The sequence below is a fragment of the Plodia interpunctella genome, chromosome 13, assembly GCF_027563975.2.
Source record: "Plodia interpunctella isolate USDA-ARS_2022_Savannah chromosome 13, ilPloInte3.2, whole genome shotgun sequence".
Classification (NCBI taxonomy): domain Eukaryota; kingdom Metazoa; phylum Arthropoda; class Insecta; order Lepidoptera; family Pyralidae; genus Plodia; species Plodia interpunctella.
Window position 1 is genome coordinate 274,370 of NC_071306.1, and position 14,843 is coordinate 289,212.

General features: G+C 35.1%; 1 protein-coding gene across 1 annotated transcript in view; it reads right to left on the reverse strand.

The window, feature by feature from the left end:
* Positions 1-3,077: 3,077 nt before the first annotated feature.
* LOC128674815 (putative inorganic phosphate cotransporter) overlaps positions 3,078-14,843 on the reverse strand; it is a 34,887-nt gene continuing 23,121 nt past the window's right edge. The window contains exons 5-11 of the mRNA XM_053753723.1: positions 12,931-13,157; positions 7,941-8,090; positions 7,510-7,642; positions 6,180-6,304; positions 5,294-5,413; positions 4,730-4,862; positions 3,078-4,282 (exon numbers count right to left, since the gene is read on the reverse strand). Of these exons, the coding sequence (XP_053609698.1) occupies positions 4,230-4,282; positions 4,730-4,862; positions 5,294-5,413; positions 6,180-6,304; positions 7,510-7,642; positions 7,941-8,090; positions 12,931-13,157 (941 nt within the window). The 3' untranslated portion in view covers positions 3,078-4,229. The remainder of the gene's footprint in view (positions 4,283-4,729; positions 4,863-5,293; positions 5,414-6,179; positions 6,305-7,509; positions 7,643-7,940; positions 8,091-12,930; positions 13,158-14,843) is intronic.

The following is a 14,843-nucleotide window of genomic DNA, read 5'->3' on the forward strand; positions in this document are numbered from 1 at the left end:
CAATCTTATCATAATTCAAACAGTCTTTATTATTCTTGTTGTATATCTTCATCAATATTGGCATTTCGTTTAAATTCAAGAGCAATGAAATTTACTTTTAAATAATTTTAAATGTTATCATCAAAATACCATTTGATATAAATTTACGTGTGATTTCCGCCTGCGCAAGTTTCACAATCAATTTGGAACAACTTATACAAATAATTTGTGACTATGGCATTTAATGTTCTAGTTACTGTCGAGCTGGAAAGAGCAAAATGTTAAATATTCATATATATGTTATAAACATACAAAATTTAAAGCAATTTATTTCTATGATAGACTTTATTGATAAACCTGAAACTTAGGCAGGTATTTCTTATTTAGATTTTTTTTTATTAAGTTGAATTTCGGTAAATTTGTTTTTTTTTTTTTACAGTTTAATTCAAATATATTTTCATATATATCCTTCCACAATCGACAGCTCTCCGTGACCCACTGATAGGTATGTGCTTCCTTCCATCTACGTCAAGTCTATCCTAGACTATCGTTATCCAGTTGTTGTCCATTATAAGGTTCTGTATATAAAATAATTACTTTATTGACAAACATTGTGTTCTATTATGTTCTATTAAATTTTATTTTTGAGAAGCTTCCAATACGCAAACGAAGTGTAACTCTCAAACAGAGATGCAGAAGACTCTAATACAATAAAAACACAACAAACAAAGATTTCCAGAAAGCTGTTAGCAGTTAATCCGGGAGGAAACTAACTGACAGCCGCCTGCAGAGTTTTTATTACTTTAGTTTTAATTAACATAATCTTAAGTGTTGCGTTGATAAGTTTCTATGGCACTGCTAGTTACTACAGAGCTTACAACTAAAGATATCAACTTTAACGCTTTAGCGTTAATTTGAGAGATTTTCCAAACAAAGCTTCTCACATTCATATGACCTTTTAATTTAATCGTGTGAAATAAAAAGTTAATTAAATATAGAATTCATTTCGCCTGTCATGAATATTGTCAGTCGCCGTCAAAAGTCAATTTGATACAACTACAAAGGGACACTTTTAGACGTGAAGGGTTACGAAACTGGTTAGTTTTCAATTCATAAACTTAGCTACAAAGATGGCAGACTTATTTCTTAACAAATTTATTTTTAACTCAACGAAAATTTTGTGTGACCATTCGGCTTAACAGTTCCTTGGGGGATTACTGACTTACGCAGAGTTGAGTCCAGTTTGCGAGAGGCCGGGTATTGGGCCCGTGTGGCTTATCCGTACGCTGAGAGCAATAACCCGAATTTTGTAAATGCACATCTGTTTACTTTTATATAGACAATATTATGACGAAGTACTGAGCGAGGGATTGAGACGCGTTAATTCGATTATTATTAATTACTCGTGGTATTCATATTCAATATTCATCATAAATTCACTTAGGTATATGTCGCATAATACTCCTTCACAACATTTGTAGCCTTTTAGTTCACGCACGGCCCTCGTTTAAAATTATTAATAACTAGCGGCCCGTCCCGGCTTCCCTCGGATCAGGAACCACACTATCTATTGATGAAAACCGCATGAAAATCCGTGCAGTAGTTTTTGAGTTTATCTCGAACAGACAGACGCAGCAGAGGTCTTTGTGTTTTACGATATGTAAGGATGTTTAGAAAAATATTTTTTTGTTTTACAATGCCTCATTTTTTTCTAAACCTTCAGAAAAATAAGTGGGGCGTTTCCGATGGAATTGTAAAATGGCGGGAAAATATTCGAGCGCCGCGGCACGAGCTCTGAATATTGATAGCTCATTGTCGGAAATAGGCCGTGTGTTTGGCTTTATAGAAATCACGAACTTGGCGCTTTGCTTCGTGCCTCGCTTTGTAAAGCCTGTCTAAATGATTTCGAGAAACGTTAACAAAATATTTCTAAAGGTACTTGATAGGCAAACGTCCCCGAATTTGCTTCCACTTGTCTAAATATATGCTCAACAAACTTCACTGGCGAGCGTCTAATGCCAGCTCCACACTATCCGCTAATAGTTCGACAAACGTTGGCGGAACGATGGCTGATTTTTCATCACTCGCAATCGATCGCACGCAATGCTCATGCATTCGCGTCGGCATGTGTTCGAGTTCGAAGCCTGCATTAGAATACCATTTATCATGTATTCTTTTTGGAATCTATTTAAAAATACTTTTTTTAAACTGTCATTTTACACACAAGCTTTTATTGTCGACAGGAAGATCTTGTTGAATAGCATATCATAAAAATATCATATCAGTGTAGATAACCGTTGCGGAGTTCCCTTATTGGGAGGCGATCCTGGGTGCACCGTCAAGTCATGCTCATCATAATAATGCACTATGCATTATTCGTCTTCATAGTCGTATTCCTCATGGCTGAGGGTCGTGGAAATTACGTGTAATGAAAGACACATAAAAACTTTCTTGGCATTATTAATGGAGTGGTTTGCCATTGCCTTCTCCATTTCACACACAAATTAATAATCAACCAGTGTGCAGGTTTCCTCACGATGTTGTCCTTAACCGGAAGCAAGTGGTGGACGATGAAAAGTACTATACAAGAGTCAGATTGGTATACAAACTCATGTGGCACGAGTAGGATTCGAACATGGGACCTTTCGATCCACAGGCGGGCGATTTAACCATTACACCACCACCGCTTTATTATATTCATGCATGATTACGCTGCGTGAATCCTGAGCGACGTGTAAAATTTTTAACACTGCAGGGGCTAGAGGAAAATAGTTGAATAAATTTAACTTGCAAAATTTGATTAAAGCAAACAGACATGTGAAACTAAGCTTGTAAAAATAGATCTTCATTCGTTTTAAATATGTAAATAGACGTCATTATTTTATATCATAATGTTGTACATCTGTGCATTAAGTTTATCATTTGACATAATTATATAAATCCTTGAATTATAAAACACATCATTGTTTTTTTACGCATATTTATATGAGTAGTTTTACAGTTGGTATGAATGTGAATAATAATTACAGGTAAACTTGGAATTTCCAATCAATGAAACCACAAAAATATGTAAAATAATTTTATTTTATTTTTTTTGAAACTTTATCTTAAAATTCAATATTTACAAAATATACAATAAATAATTACTTAACAATGTAAAATACTATACGGCACTATTTTTCCCCTTGAAAAAAAGGAGTGTGTTATATACTACTTCAAAATGATTCCTATGAAAATAGGAAGCTATGTTTCTTGATTGATCATCATCGTCATCATGGGGCGCCATCTTCGAATTGAAGTTTGGAGGTCAGCATACGGAAATCCTCACGGCTTTGGGCCGCTATTTTCAGTTGGTTGATGAAATCGAAAATTTTCAGACTCGATTTGATATAAAAATATGCTGATTAATTTTATTTTATGGGGGTAGGTCTTTTAATAACTAATAAAATATCACTTTATAATAACAATACTAGGTCCTAATGAACGTTAATTATCACAAACCTCAAAATAAATTAAATTGACAATTATAATATTTAGTTGGGTCGTGGGTGGCACCGTTAACTTTAACTTGCACAGAAAAACGCAAAATACGCCATTTTGTCATAACGTCAGCGGCCAGCGCCGGTTAAAATTAAGTCAAATACATACAATTATTCCACACAGAAAAGTTTTTGTTGCTTATTTTTAGCAAAAAATCGAACTGTTATCGAAATAAAATGTAAAAGATACGATTTTAAGTTTTTCTAACTGATATTATGTAAGTAAAAATGATGCATAAAAGTAAAAATTTGATATTCTTCGAAAATGACTAATTAATTAAATGACATTAATTTTCAAATATTATTTTGATAAAAATTGAGCAAACTTTGATTCTTTGCTACATTCGTTTGTCTCTTGAACATTTTATTGGTTTAAAACATAATATCTATATTTATGCTCAGCATCGGAAATATGTATCCATTTTGTATGTAAAATTAGTGTTCAAGACGACGAAGGTTCTCGGCGGAGATTTTTTCCATTTATCACAAGACTACCAGGAAAAAGGTTGACAATAGTGAATACGAATTATTTATTTTCCACAAAATATCACAGACAACATGATACAGCCAGTTTTGTATCATATTCAAGCGGCTTTTAATAACGTGACAAGAATAGGTACTTTTTAAACTTACAACAAAATAAAATACCCCACAGCCGTAATGTACAGCTGTCTCATTACCATAATTTCACCTAATTATTATGATAATTATCTAGAATTTTGATACATTTTCTTCTTTCTCGGTTTCGTTTTTTGCGCCACTCTCTGAAATGTATAATAAAACATGGTTACAAATTAAAATGAAATTGTCATCTCGCTCTCTTCCTAGTTTTTGTGTGTCCCTGTTTCATTTTCTGCCATCATGCTCAAAATCCTGATGTCCGCTTTACAGTAAAGACTTGACTTTTATTTTACGGCCGGATATTAATATAACCGAAGCCATACCGCGACTTCCAAATAAATAAAATTATCAATATTAACTAATCATAACAAATATTATAAAATACGAAAACAAGTTTGTTGCAACCAATCTTCTTGAAATTTTGCATACGCGTAGTGCGAAATATGAAGAAGGACATAATAGAGTATCTTTCATTCCAGAAAAAATGCTGTTCCCTGCTGCTGACACGCAAAAGCTAGTTTAAAACAAAACAAGATAAAATTCCATTAAATTATTAAAATAGTTTGCTACAAAATATAAGAAATGATCACCTTCATCAGTGTTATGCTTGGGCTCGTTCCAGGGCTGCAGGTCTCCAGAGACGAAGGTGATATAGAACAGGTTGCAGAAGAAGTAGAACGCGATCGAGATGAAGAATACTTTTCGCCATTCTGATGCTAATGTCTGGAAAATTAATGAGAACCTTGAAATAAACTGGACTTTACAATACAGAAATATCGTGAAAAAAACTGTAAGAATGAGTTGTGTAAGTCAACTTTGAGGGTAACTTGAACCTGCGCGCCGCCGTCGTTTAGCCAAAATGGTGTACTTTGCTTTTTTCCGCGCAGGTTAAAGTTAACGTGAAAGTTAACTGGTGCAATCCACTTTAAGACATTATTCTTATCAACCAAAAAATTACTATGAAGAAGAAATAAATATACTATATGAAGAAGAAATAAATCATCATCAGCCTACCCTTATCCCTCTTTATGTGTGGTCGGTACAGCATGTCAGTCTGTTCCACTTCTCCCTGTCTGATGTTAACCGATCTATTACTTCTGCACTCAATCCACCTCTTCTTCGGCCAGAAAAAGAAATACATTTCTCAATATTACCTGGTCTTTGACCACAATTGAAACGCTGAGCGGCGCCATGATGGAGAAGATCCCGGCCACTCCGTTAGTGATGCCCATCATCACACTCGCAAAGTTCGGAGACAGATCGATGTGAGACATCTGAAAGAAATACATTTTTAATTAAACTTAGCGAAAACACAGTCGACGGAACTCTGCAAATTTTTTCATAACACTTAGACGGGTACGATAAAGAGCCAGTAAAACAAGATTTTTCATAGTCGTATTCCTCATGGCTGAGGTTCGTGGTTATTACGTGTAATGAAACACACGTAACAACTTTCTTGGCATTATTAATTGAGTGACCATTGCCTACTCCATTTCACACACAAGTTATAAAAGTATCAACCAGTGTGCAGGTTTCCTCACGATGTTTTCCTTCACTGGAAGCAAGTGGTGGTCGATGAAAACTACTATACATGAGTCAGATTGGTATACAAACTCATGTGGCACGAGTAGGATTCGAACCTGGTACCTTTCGATCCACAGGCGTCTTAACCATTACACCTCCACCGCTTCTGACGAAAACAAGATGCAAATATACAAAAGAAAAAGAAACAGTAGCCATACGTAAACCCCTTTCGTTAGATTACCCTTGCGGCAGGTGTGTGAATAGCCTGCCTTAGTATTTTACATGAAAATATTTTTCTTTCGTCTCTGGTTTGAATAATAATTTGGAAAAAAAAATAATTTTATATATAAATATTATATTTCGATAGCATTGGCCAGGTGAATTTATGCAAGGAATAAATTCTATTGATTCACAAAGTGGGTTACTCATGACCCATACTTCATATCTAGCCAAAAATCCAGTGCCCCAGAGGGGATAATTAAATTATTAATGGCTGATGAAGTCCAAGCTACTCACCATGAAGCCCACATAATGGGCTCCGTTTAGCCCAACAGTGACGGTCAGTATGACCACGGCCAACGTCAAATGACCTGGCGGCAGGTAGGACAGGATGAGGAGAGCAGCTGCTGGACCCCACAAAGCTGTGAAAATTTATATTTAGTTGTTTTTTTTTTTAATTAATTTATTATTATTTTAAAGACAATACAATAAAAAAATTAAACAAAATTTATTAGGCTAAAACCAATATAAAACCAATTATAGAATAGATGTTGCCCGGAGCTTCGCTCCCGTGGAAATTTTGAGATAAAATATAGCCTATAGCAATCTTGGATAATGTACCTTTCTAATAGTGAAAGAATTTTTGAAAGAGATTCGGTAGTTTCGGAGATTACCAAACATACAAACTCACATAGTCACAAACTCACAAACGGTCACTTTTCTATAATAATAGTATAGATATAAGAAAGATGCAATGTATTCACTAATATTTTTTTTATTTCGTTAAATAACAACTTTATTTGCCAAATTCGTTAAAAAAATTAATGAATTTCATGTTTATTACTTCAAAATACAATTCTTTCAACAATTATCTATGTTGCAATCAACGTCAAATTTGACGGTGCAGCCCGCCCTAAAAAGTCTAAATTAAATTAAGAAAATTATTATCCTGGCAATACTCGTAATAATAAAGATTATAATGTTCCTTTTTATGCTTTGTAATACAACGAGGACCCTGACCATATCATAATTCAAAAAGCCTAATTAACTTAATATAATAGCTCACTTTTATTACAATTTTAATTAAGCTACACCCAGGACCATAAAGTAATATTCTATTTCATAAAACACGTACATCATTAGCACTTGCCTCAACACAAAGACAAAAAGAGTTGCTGCTTTTTGTTCAAAATCCAACTGTTGATTCTGTTTTCGGTGTAAACTGTTTTGCTGACAACGAATGAAATTTATGGAAGTTGAATCTTAGTTAACTGCCCAAAAAAGAGCGTCATTATTTCAGATATTGAAAAAAAAACTCCGTGAATCCCGCCCTGGAAAATAACTGTATATATTCTCATGGCTGTCGTACGAGTGAACTAAGAGATTGTCTTCTTGGCAGCTAATAAGCAAAATATATACTAAATAGATTGATATTGTCGGAATATAGACGCCCAGTCATAAAATCACAGCCTCAAAATTTAATAATTTGACTACAGTTCAGCTGAAGCTATAGATGATTTAAATTCCTTATTTTCAACTTAGGACGAATAAGAGAATGAAATATCGAATGTAATACCGACTTCCAATGCGCATGGGACGAAGAATATTGAGCAGAATGCAGACTCACCAATAGTATTGAATATCCTCCTAGCTGTCACGGCTCGGATGATATTCCTGTTGACCAAGAAGTCTGACAACCAGCCAAAGACGAAGCTCAAAATGTACATAGCCACGTACGGAAGCGCCGATAGCAGACCATTCTGAAAATAATAGGACAAAAAAAACATGAAACAAATCTCGCAGCTCTGTTGTTCTACCGTAAAAAGTTGTGAGATCCATACCACCAACCATGCACTTAAGGGACATTCTGTTAGGTTATTACATAAGTTATTATCATATCAATAATCATATCTTCTTAAAAAAAAAATCTTTTACGTTTTAAATAAATAATATCCCGCCATCTTGTTCTTCGCCATCTTGGCGATATATGATATATAAATAAATTGTTTTCAATGAAGGGCCCGCTTTCCTACATTTCTTTATATATTAATAGCATACATTTTTAATGTTAACGTTGAGAACGTATGCCATGTAGGAAGGCATCTCGGTGAGCAGGGTCCAGAAGCCCAGACTTTGTCCACAGTGGGCCAACAGGATCGCCCAGAACGGCATCGAAGTCCAGATGTTCTTCCAAGGTATTGTCATGTTCTGTAAAATAAAAATATAGAATAAAAATAACGAGAAAACCTTTGATATTTTATTTTCAAGGGATAAGAGATCCTTATTGTGATAAGTACGGCCTAAATATATATGGGATAGTAGAACAAGGGTACCTTTTGGATGGAAAATGTTTTCTTTTTTTAAGAAAATGTATTGCTGAATCGCTAGGTATTTTTACTACCACGCATTCACCTGCCGAAAATATCTTAATTTTAATTATGATCTATTAAAAATGAATCAACAAGATATTAAAAGCTATTGCAAGAATCATCGAAGCAAAAAAAATAATTGTAAAGTTGATTGTGTATTGTGCTATAAGATTAAGATTTTAATATATATTTTTTTATAAATAAATATATTAGGACAAATCACACAGATTGAGCTAGCCCCAAAGTAAGTTTGAGACTTGTATTATGGGATACTCTGCCGTGGTATAACTAAAATGCCGTTATCTGACATCAGGGCGATTTTTAATTTTGGTTTGCTAGAAAATGAGAAAAAAAAACTCTTTCGATCTGTATTTGCGATTTTTCGATAGCTTGATTAGTTTTGGAAATAACAATTGTAATATTGCCGTTATGTACACATATTTTGCTTGTCAAATAGGCTAAAATGCCTTTAAGTAACTTTGCGAGTCTATACAGCCGCTAAGGTTGGATAACTCATACCTTTGTTAAAAAAAATATCATAAGGTTGCTTGTCAGTATTGCCGTTAACTGCATTTTTTGCACTATAAAGGGGTAAAAATACTTTAACTGTGTTATTGTTATTTTATTTCTAATAGAGCAGTATTATATTGTTAAGTTAAAACGTCGTTAATTGAAAAAGCTAGACTTAAATGTGATTAACGTCGTATAACGGCTTTATAGCTTACTACTAATGTTTTGACTTTTCGTATGTTACAAGCCAATAGCGGCTTCTCGAAAATATTCAAACAACGTGTTGTCCGCCACTGTTAGACTGCAGTGTCGTTATCTCACAGTGATACACTAAAATGTCGTTAACGTCTCTCGCGCGCGGTACCATCGGAGAGGTCGGAGGTCGAATTAGTGAGTCGCAAGCGCTTGCTCCGGGTCTGTTCCCGCCAATTTCGCAACGATGACGCTTTAGGTGAGTAGTTTTTTAGCTAGGTGTTTAATAATATTATATATTCATAAAATACCTGCCATGCATGTACTTTTAATTCAAATAGTTTAATTCATATCGTTCTATTATGATGTTACGGAGAGGCTATGATGGAAAAGACTAAAAAATACTCTCGAGGTCTACATGTGACATAGGACAACTAGTAAAAAATATTATTTTTGTGTTTTATAATACACATACATATATACACATATTTATTTACATATATACACAGTATTTATTTTATTGTTACAGAATTTCGGCTGTTTCCATGAGAAGTAAATGTATTTTAGAGATGGAAAAGAAAAAAATTGAGATTACTTATAATGAGCTTTCATCACTTCAAAACTTACCCCATATTCTCAGTCCTTAACTCATTCCTCCACTCCATTTTGCAATAACATACCTCAAACTAACATCCAATCAAATCGCCATTAAATTTGCTAACCACGCCCATTTAAGGTACAATAACGAACTGTCAGCTCGAGGAATAACAAAGATATTTGATCTGACGACCAAAAATAGAAACTTTCTGAAGTTATTTTGAAGATTTCAAATTTATTCAACAGCAGCGACGCCCTCTCGGACTGGATAAGTTTGCTTCCTTCAGTTCACATGGATACTAAAAATTATATAGAAAATTAAAAATGGCATTTGTAGCTATTCGGTTTCGGGAATTAAGCAGTTTTGAAGATTGCACAATAAACTTATTTTGTCAAATGACAATAACATTAGTTTGCTATACTCTGGGAGCTTGTGACCTTGTGTGATTAGTGTTAGCGACATGTAGGCTGCCGTAAAGCGTTCCTCTTGTAGTCAAATACGATTAAAATATTGTATTCTTGATAGATGTTCGATCGATAGTCACCGCGGATTATCTTTTTGACGTAAACTTGTTAATAGAAGATGTGACTGATGACGCTAAAAAAGGGTCTAGTATATAAGTATATTTTAGCATCGCATAATGTTTGGCATGTTGATCTTAAGGAACTTATATACGTAGTGTATATATCGCATAATATGACTGTCAGCATTTTGGGACTGATGGCGATCAAATGGTACTTTTTACAATCAAACGCATATTTTGATGTCAGTATGTAATATCATTCTTAAGTTTCAATATATCCATCCGTTATAGTTAATATTTTTTTTAAATAAAAATCTAAAGTTAGCTTTCGTCAGTCCAGAGTGATGTTCGATCAAGGGCCGGACTATGAGGAAGATTCACGGGGCGTTGCGCGTCGCGTCGAGCGTGTCCGAACAACGCATTAGTCCGACCAATCAACGCTTTAGACCCGCCCAATGAGTGAGGTTATTCAAACTCAAGTCGAGTAAGAATTAGTAAGCCAAATTATCAAATGATCTCACGAAGAACTTTAATATTAACCAACAACATAGAGTCTCACCGATACCTGCAGCTGTAAAAAAACTACACCCGAGCTACAAGGCCTCCGCAAGCGTAAAAATACTGTTGATGGCAATTATTGTTCCGAAGTACCTACCTGAGATTTCTACATGATAATAAAAAATATGGTTGTTGTATGGTTTTAGTAATTGGTACTTAGCATGTTTCTGTTTAGCCGCATTGTCCGCTGATGACCCCGCCTCACGAACGAAATCTCTGATATGAGAAGCGGCAAACGTACTTACACACGTTGCGTCCCAAGGCAAACATCGTCCCTTTTGCCAGAGAACCAAAATCAAGCCATCGGGACGCTTGCCATCCGTGCGACTTAGTCCAGGTGGTTCCAGAACGCAAGGAATATTTGCACTTACCATAACCCTGTGAATTATATCATTAAGCGCATGATGTCTGGGAAATCTACCAGCACTGATGAATGATTGATTTTGAAAATGATTCCTTCCTCAAAAAATAATTACGGATTGTAATGGTCGAAACGCTTTGCGAACCACCCCCAAACGAAATAAATATTAGACACCCCTTTACAACAGCGGAATTTGGAATGATAATACAATTGTTTTCAAACCTGTATTTTGATAACTTTAAATTCAATTTGATCAATACTATCTTCCAATATTTTTTATACTGTTGCACTTAAATGCCGTTAATTTAGAAGGTAATTAGTTTAACTGCGTTTAAGCGTAACATTGAACCGAATTTAATCTTCAAATTAAAATATATTCATAGTTTAGCAGACTTGAAAGCAGTTAAATGCCGTTAATCACACAAAAGCCTAACATGAATTAGTATCATAAGTATAGTTTTATGTAACTAAAACAACGTTATAGGATATAACGACATTTAAGTTACCATGAAATCCTGAGTTTTTTAGCATTTTAATAAATATATTTTTTAAATGAAATAGTAACGCTAAAAAGCCGTTACTCTTTACGAAGCGGCATTTTAGTCGATGACTCATAAGATTTTGGTATCATAGATAATATACTAAAACGCAAAAAACGTTTTATTGTTATAAAAAAAATGTGTTTCTAAAATAATAGGTTAGTCATTAGATAGTATTTTACTTGATCTATGTTTTGGTACCTTCAAGTTTTAAATAAGTGTTGTCATTTATGAATGACATCGATTTAAATTTTTACCGCGCTTTTCGACGTTTTACTCGAAACAAGCCTTTGGCAAATAACGGCGTTTTAGTTATACCAGGGCAGTACTAACTCTAATGATACTGTATTTTATAACAAATACATATATAGATAAACATCCAAGACCCGGGCCAATCAGAAAAAGATCATTTTCCATCATGACCCGACCGGGAATCGAACCCGGGACCTCTCGGTTCAGAGGCAAGCACTTTACCACTGCGCCACCGAGGTCGTCAATAAAAACATCACAAATATCAGCATATATCCTTAAAAAAACACATATAAGAGAGTCCGGCCTCATTGCTGCGTTGCACTGTTGATATTCTTCGACGGATGAACGCAAAACAACGCAACGAAGCACGTCAATGTACAATCCTATAGTAAACGGAGCACAACGCAGCCGGGACAGCTCTTTAAGTAAATAAATTGTTAAGAAATAATAGTAGATTAGTAGCCAAAGGCTGTAAGGCATCAATTGCAGCAATATTTAGCGCAGCGAGGGGGCCTATAGTTCGAGGGTGCAATTGATGCTTCTTCTTCATAGTCGTATTCCTCATGGCTGAGGGTCGTGGTCATTACGTGGATTTAAACACACACAAAAACACTTTTGGCATTAGTAATTGAGTGGTTTGCCATTGCCTTCACCATTTCACGCACAAGTTAATAATCAACCAGTGTGCAGATTTCCTCACGATTTTTTCCTTCACTAGAAGCAAGTGGTGGACGATGAAAACTACTATATATGAGTCAGATTGGTATACAAACTCATGTGGCACGAGTAGGATTCGAATTAGGGACCTTTCGATCCACAGGCGGGCGTCTTAACTATTACACCACCGCCGCTAGTGCTACAATTGATACTTACATCCGAGCTAACTACTCCGTGAGTAGAAAAATCCGGCATTACAAGAATGAAACATTTTATTACCTAGTTAAAATTTATAAGTTTTTCATCCCCGCCTTTTTTCATTAAAAAGAACCAAGTAAAGAACTTCTTAATATTTTTTCCAAGAACGAAATTGAATAGCGATGCGACCTCTTTTATCTTATGATTATGATTTTACTTAAATCGTACTTTGATTACAATATGTTTGTGTATCGTGTACATAAAAAGTTTTTAATGAAAAAAGTCACAAACCTTATGAGCTCCGATTTCATCCGAGCAAGAATTCGTCTCGATATATTTCCTCTCCTCCTTAGAGATCCACTTGCTGGTGCCAGGGGTAGAAGCTCCGAGGACCAGCCAAAGACCAGACCAGACGAAGCAGGTCACACCAGCGACGTAGAAGATGGACGGCCAGCCCCATCGACTCGCGGACAGTAGGCTTGACGTCATCATTTCGACTATAGTCCCCAGTTGACCACCTTAAATCATTACTAAAATCACTACATAGTATAAAATGCGCTCTCCTCATCAGTCTGTTTCTAAGCTCTCTTTTATTAAACCACACAACAGTTTTCATTGTTATTTAGACAATTAAGAGAAATTTATAGTTTATAGACGTGCGATGCAGGGTCGCTAGTAGTTTATATTGCCATTACGTATGCATAACTGTTTTTCCAGTATTTTTACGCGTATTCACTGAGAGAAGAATTGATAAATTCTTAATACCTTAAAGAAATGTACATAATACAGTATTTAGTAATCATTTCAGCTTCCATTCTTATTGCAGTTACCATATTTAGTAAGATTGTATAACTTTGTCTTATTAACGACATAAATCGATTATTAGAATTGGAAATGCTTTAGCAGTGGAGGCTCTTGCCAACGCTGGCAATATTTCAAGTACCAGACCAATACTTTGTGAAATATCTTAGGTATTCTTTCCGAGAATTGGCAAGAAAGCATTCCCACCGGCTAATTTAGGTTGTCGGGGCTGGCGTTGTACCAAGCTGAGAGGTACGCAATTATGAGCTACTGTTATGCCATAGAGCGATGGCGGTGTAAAGGAGACCCCCATCTGAGGATCGAAATGTCGCATGTTCAAATCCTCCTCATGCCACATGAGTTTGTATACTAATAATTTTGCTGAGAGGCGATTATATTGTAATAAATTTATTGCGGAAAAGCCACAGAAAAGGGAATTCGTCATTTACTATTTTTCCTCTTAAAAACTAACAGATTTCCAAAGTTAATTTATGTGACCTTACTTAGATACAATGTTTATTTTATGGAAACGTCTCGGCGTATTCAGCCCAGGCACGTAAAATTTTCGTTTGAGAGATTCATTCTAATATTGCCAAAGAAGTAATTGGATATGTTTCGTTCCACTCGATGACCACAACCCTTGGACCTGTAGAATACGACTGTCAATATTAGGCCGCATAAAGCAGAATAGAAACGCGACTAAAATTAGATCAAAAACTAATTAATTGAAGATGTAACCCTACTTTAACCGTTTCAAGACAATCTTCCCACACGTGTATTGAAAAGGTTCTTTGGTTACGTACGCACCACTCAACTAATTGGACAACTTTTTCTAATGTCCAGCTTCAATATTTGATCAGGTGTTCATGAAACTCTTAACGGTATCTTAAAATAGAACGAATTCGGTCCAAATAGGTTTTTAGAACGTTTAGAAGGGTAGTTTAGAACTTTTGAGGTAAATGGTGAAAAGAAGGGTTGCCAACTTTGAGTTGAAGGTTAGTAATAATCTTGACTCATGATGTTTTACCTCGAAATAATGATGTAATTACGAGCATTAGCTATTTTTTTCTCGATGTCAAAACGCCTTCGAATATCGATTCGTTTCCCAATGGGTAGAAGCAGCATACGATACTTAAATCCACTAAAACATCCCCGGTCTTCTACATAATATACATGTGCCAATACTGACGATGCGTGGGAACAATGAAATTGCCAGCAAACGTTAAAATGTGATGATGTAATATTTCTAGGCCTAAGCAATGAAGAATAAGCAATGAAGCTATGAAATTAAGAAATAGTTGACAGTCACAAACTTATATATTAAACTTGATATAAGTCTGTGTAGATAGTACTTTACATGTTATTCTTATACGTCTACGTACTGTTTTAAAATAAAATATTGA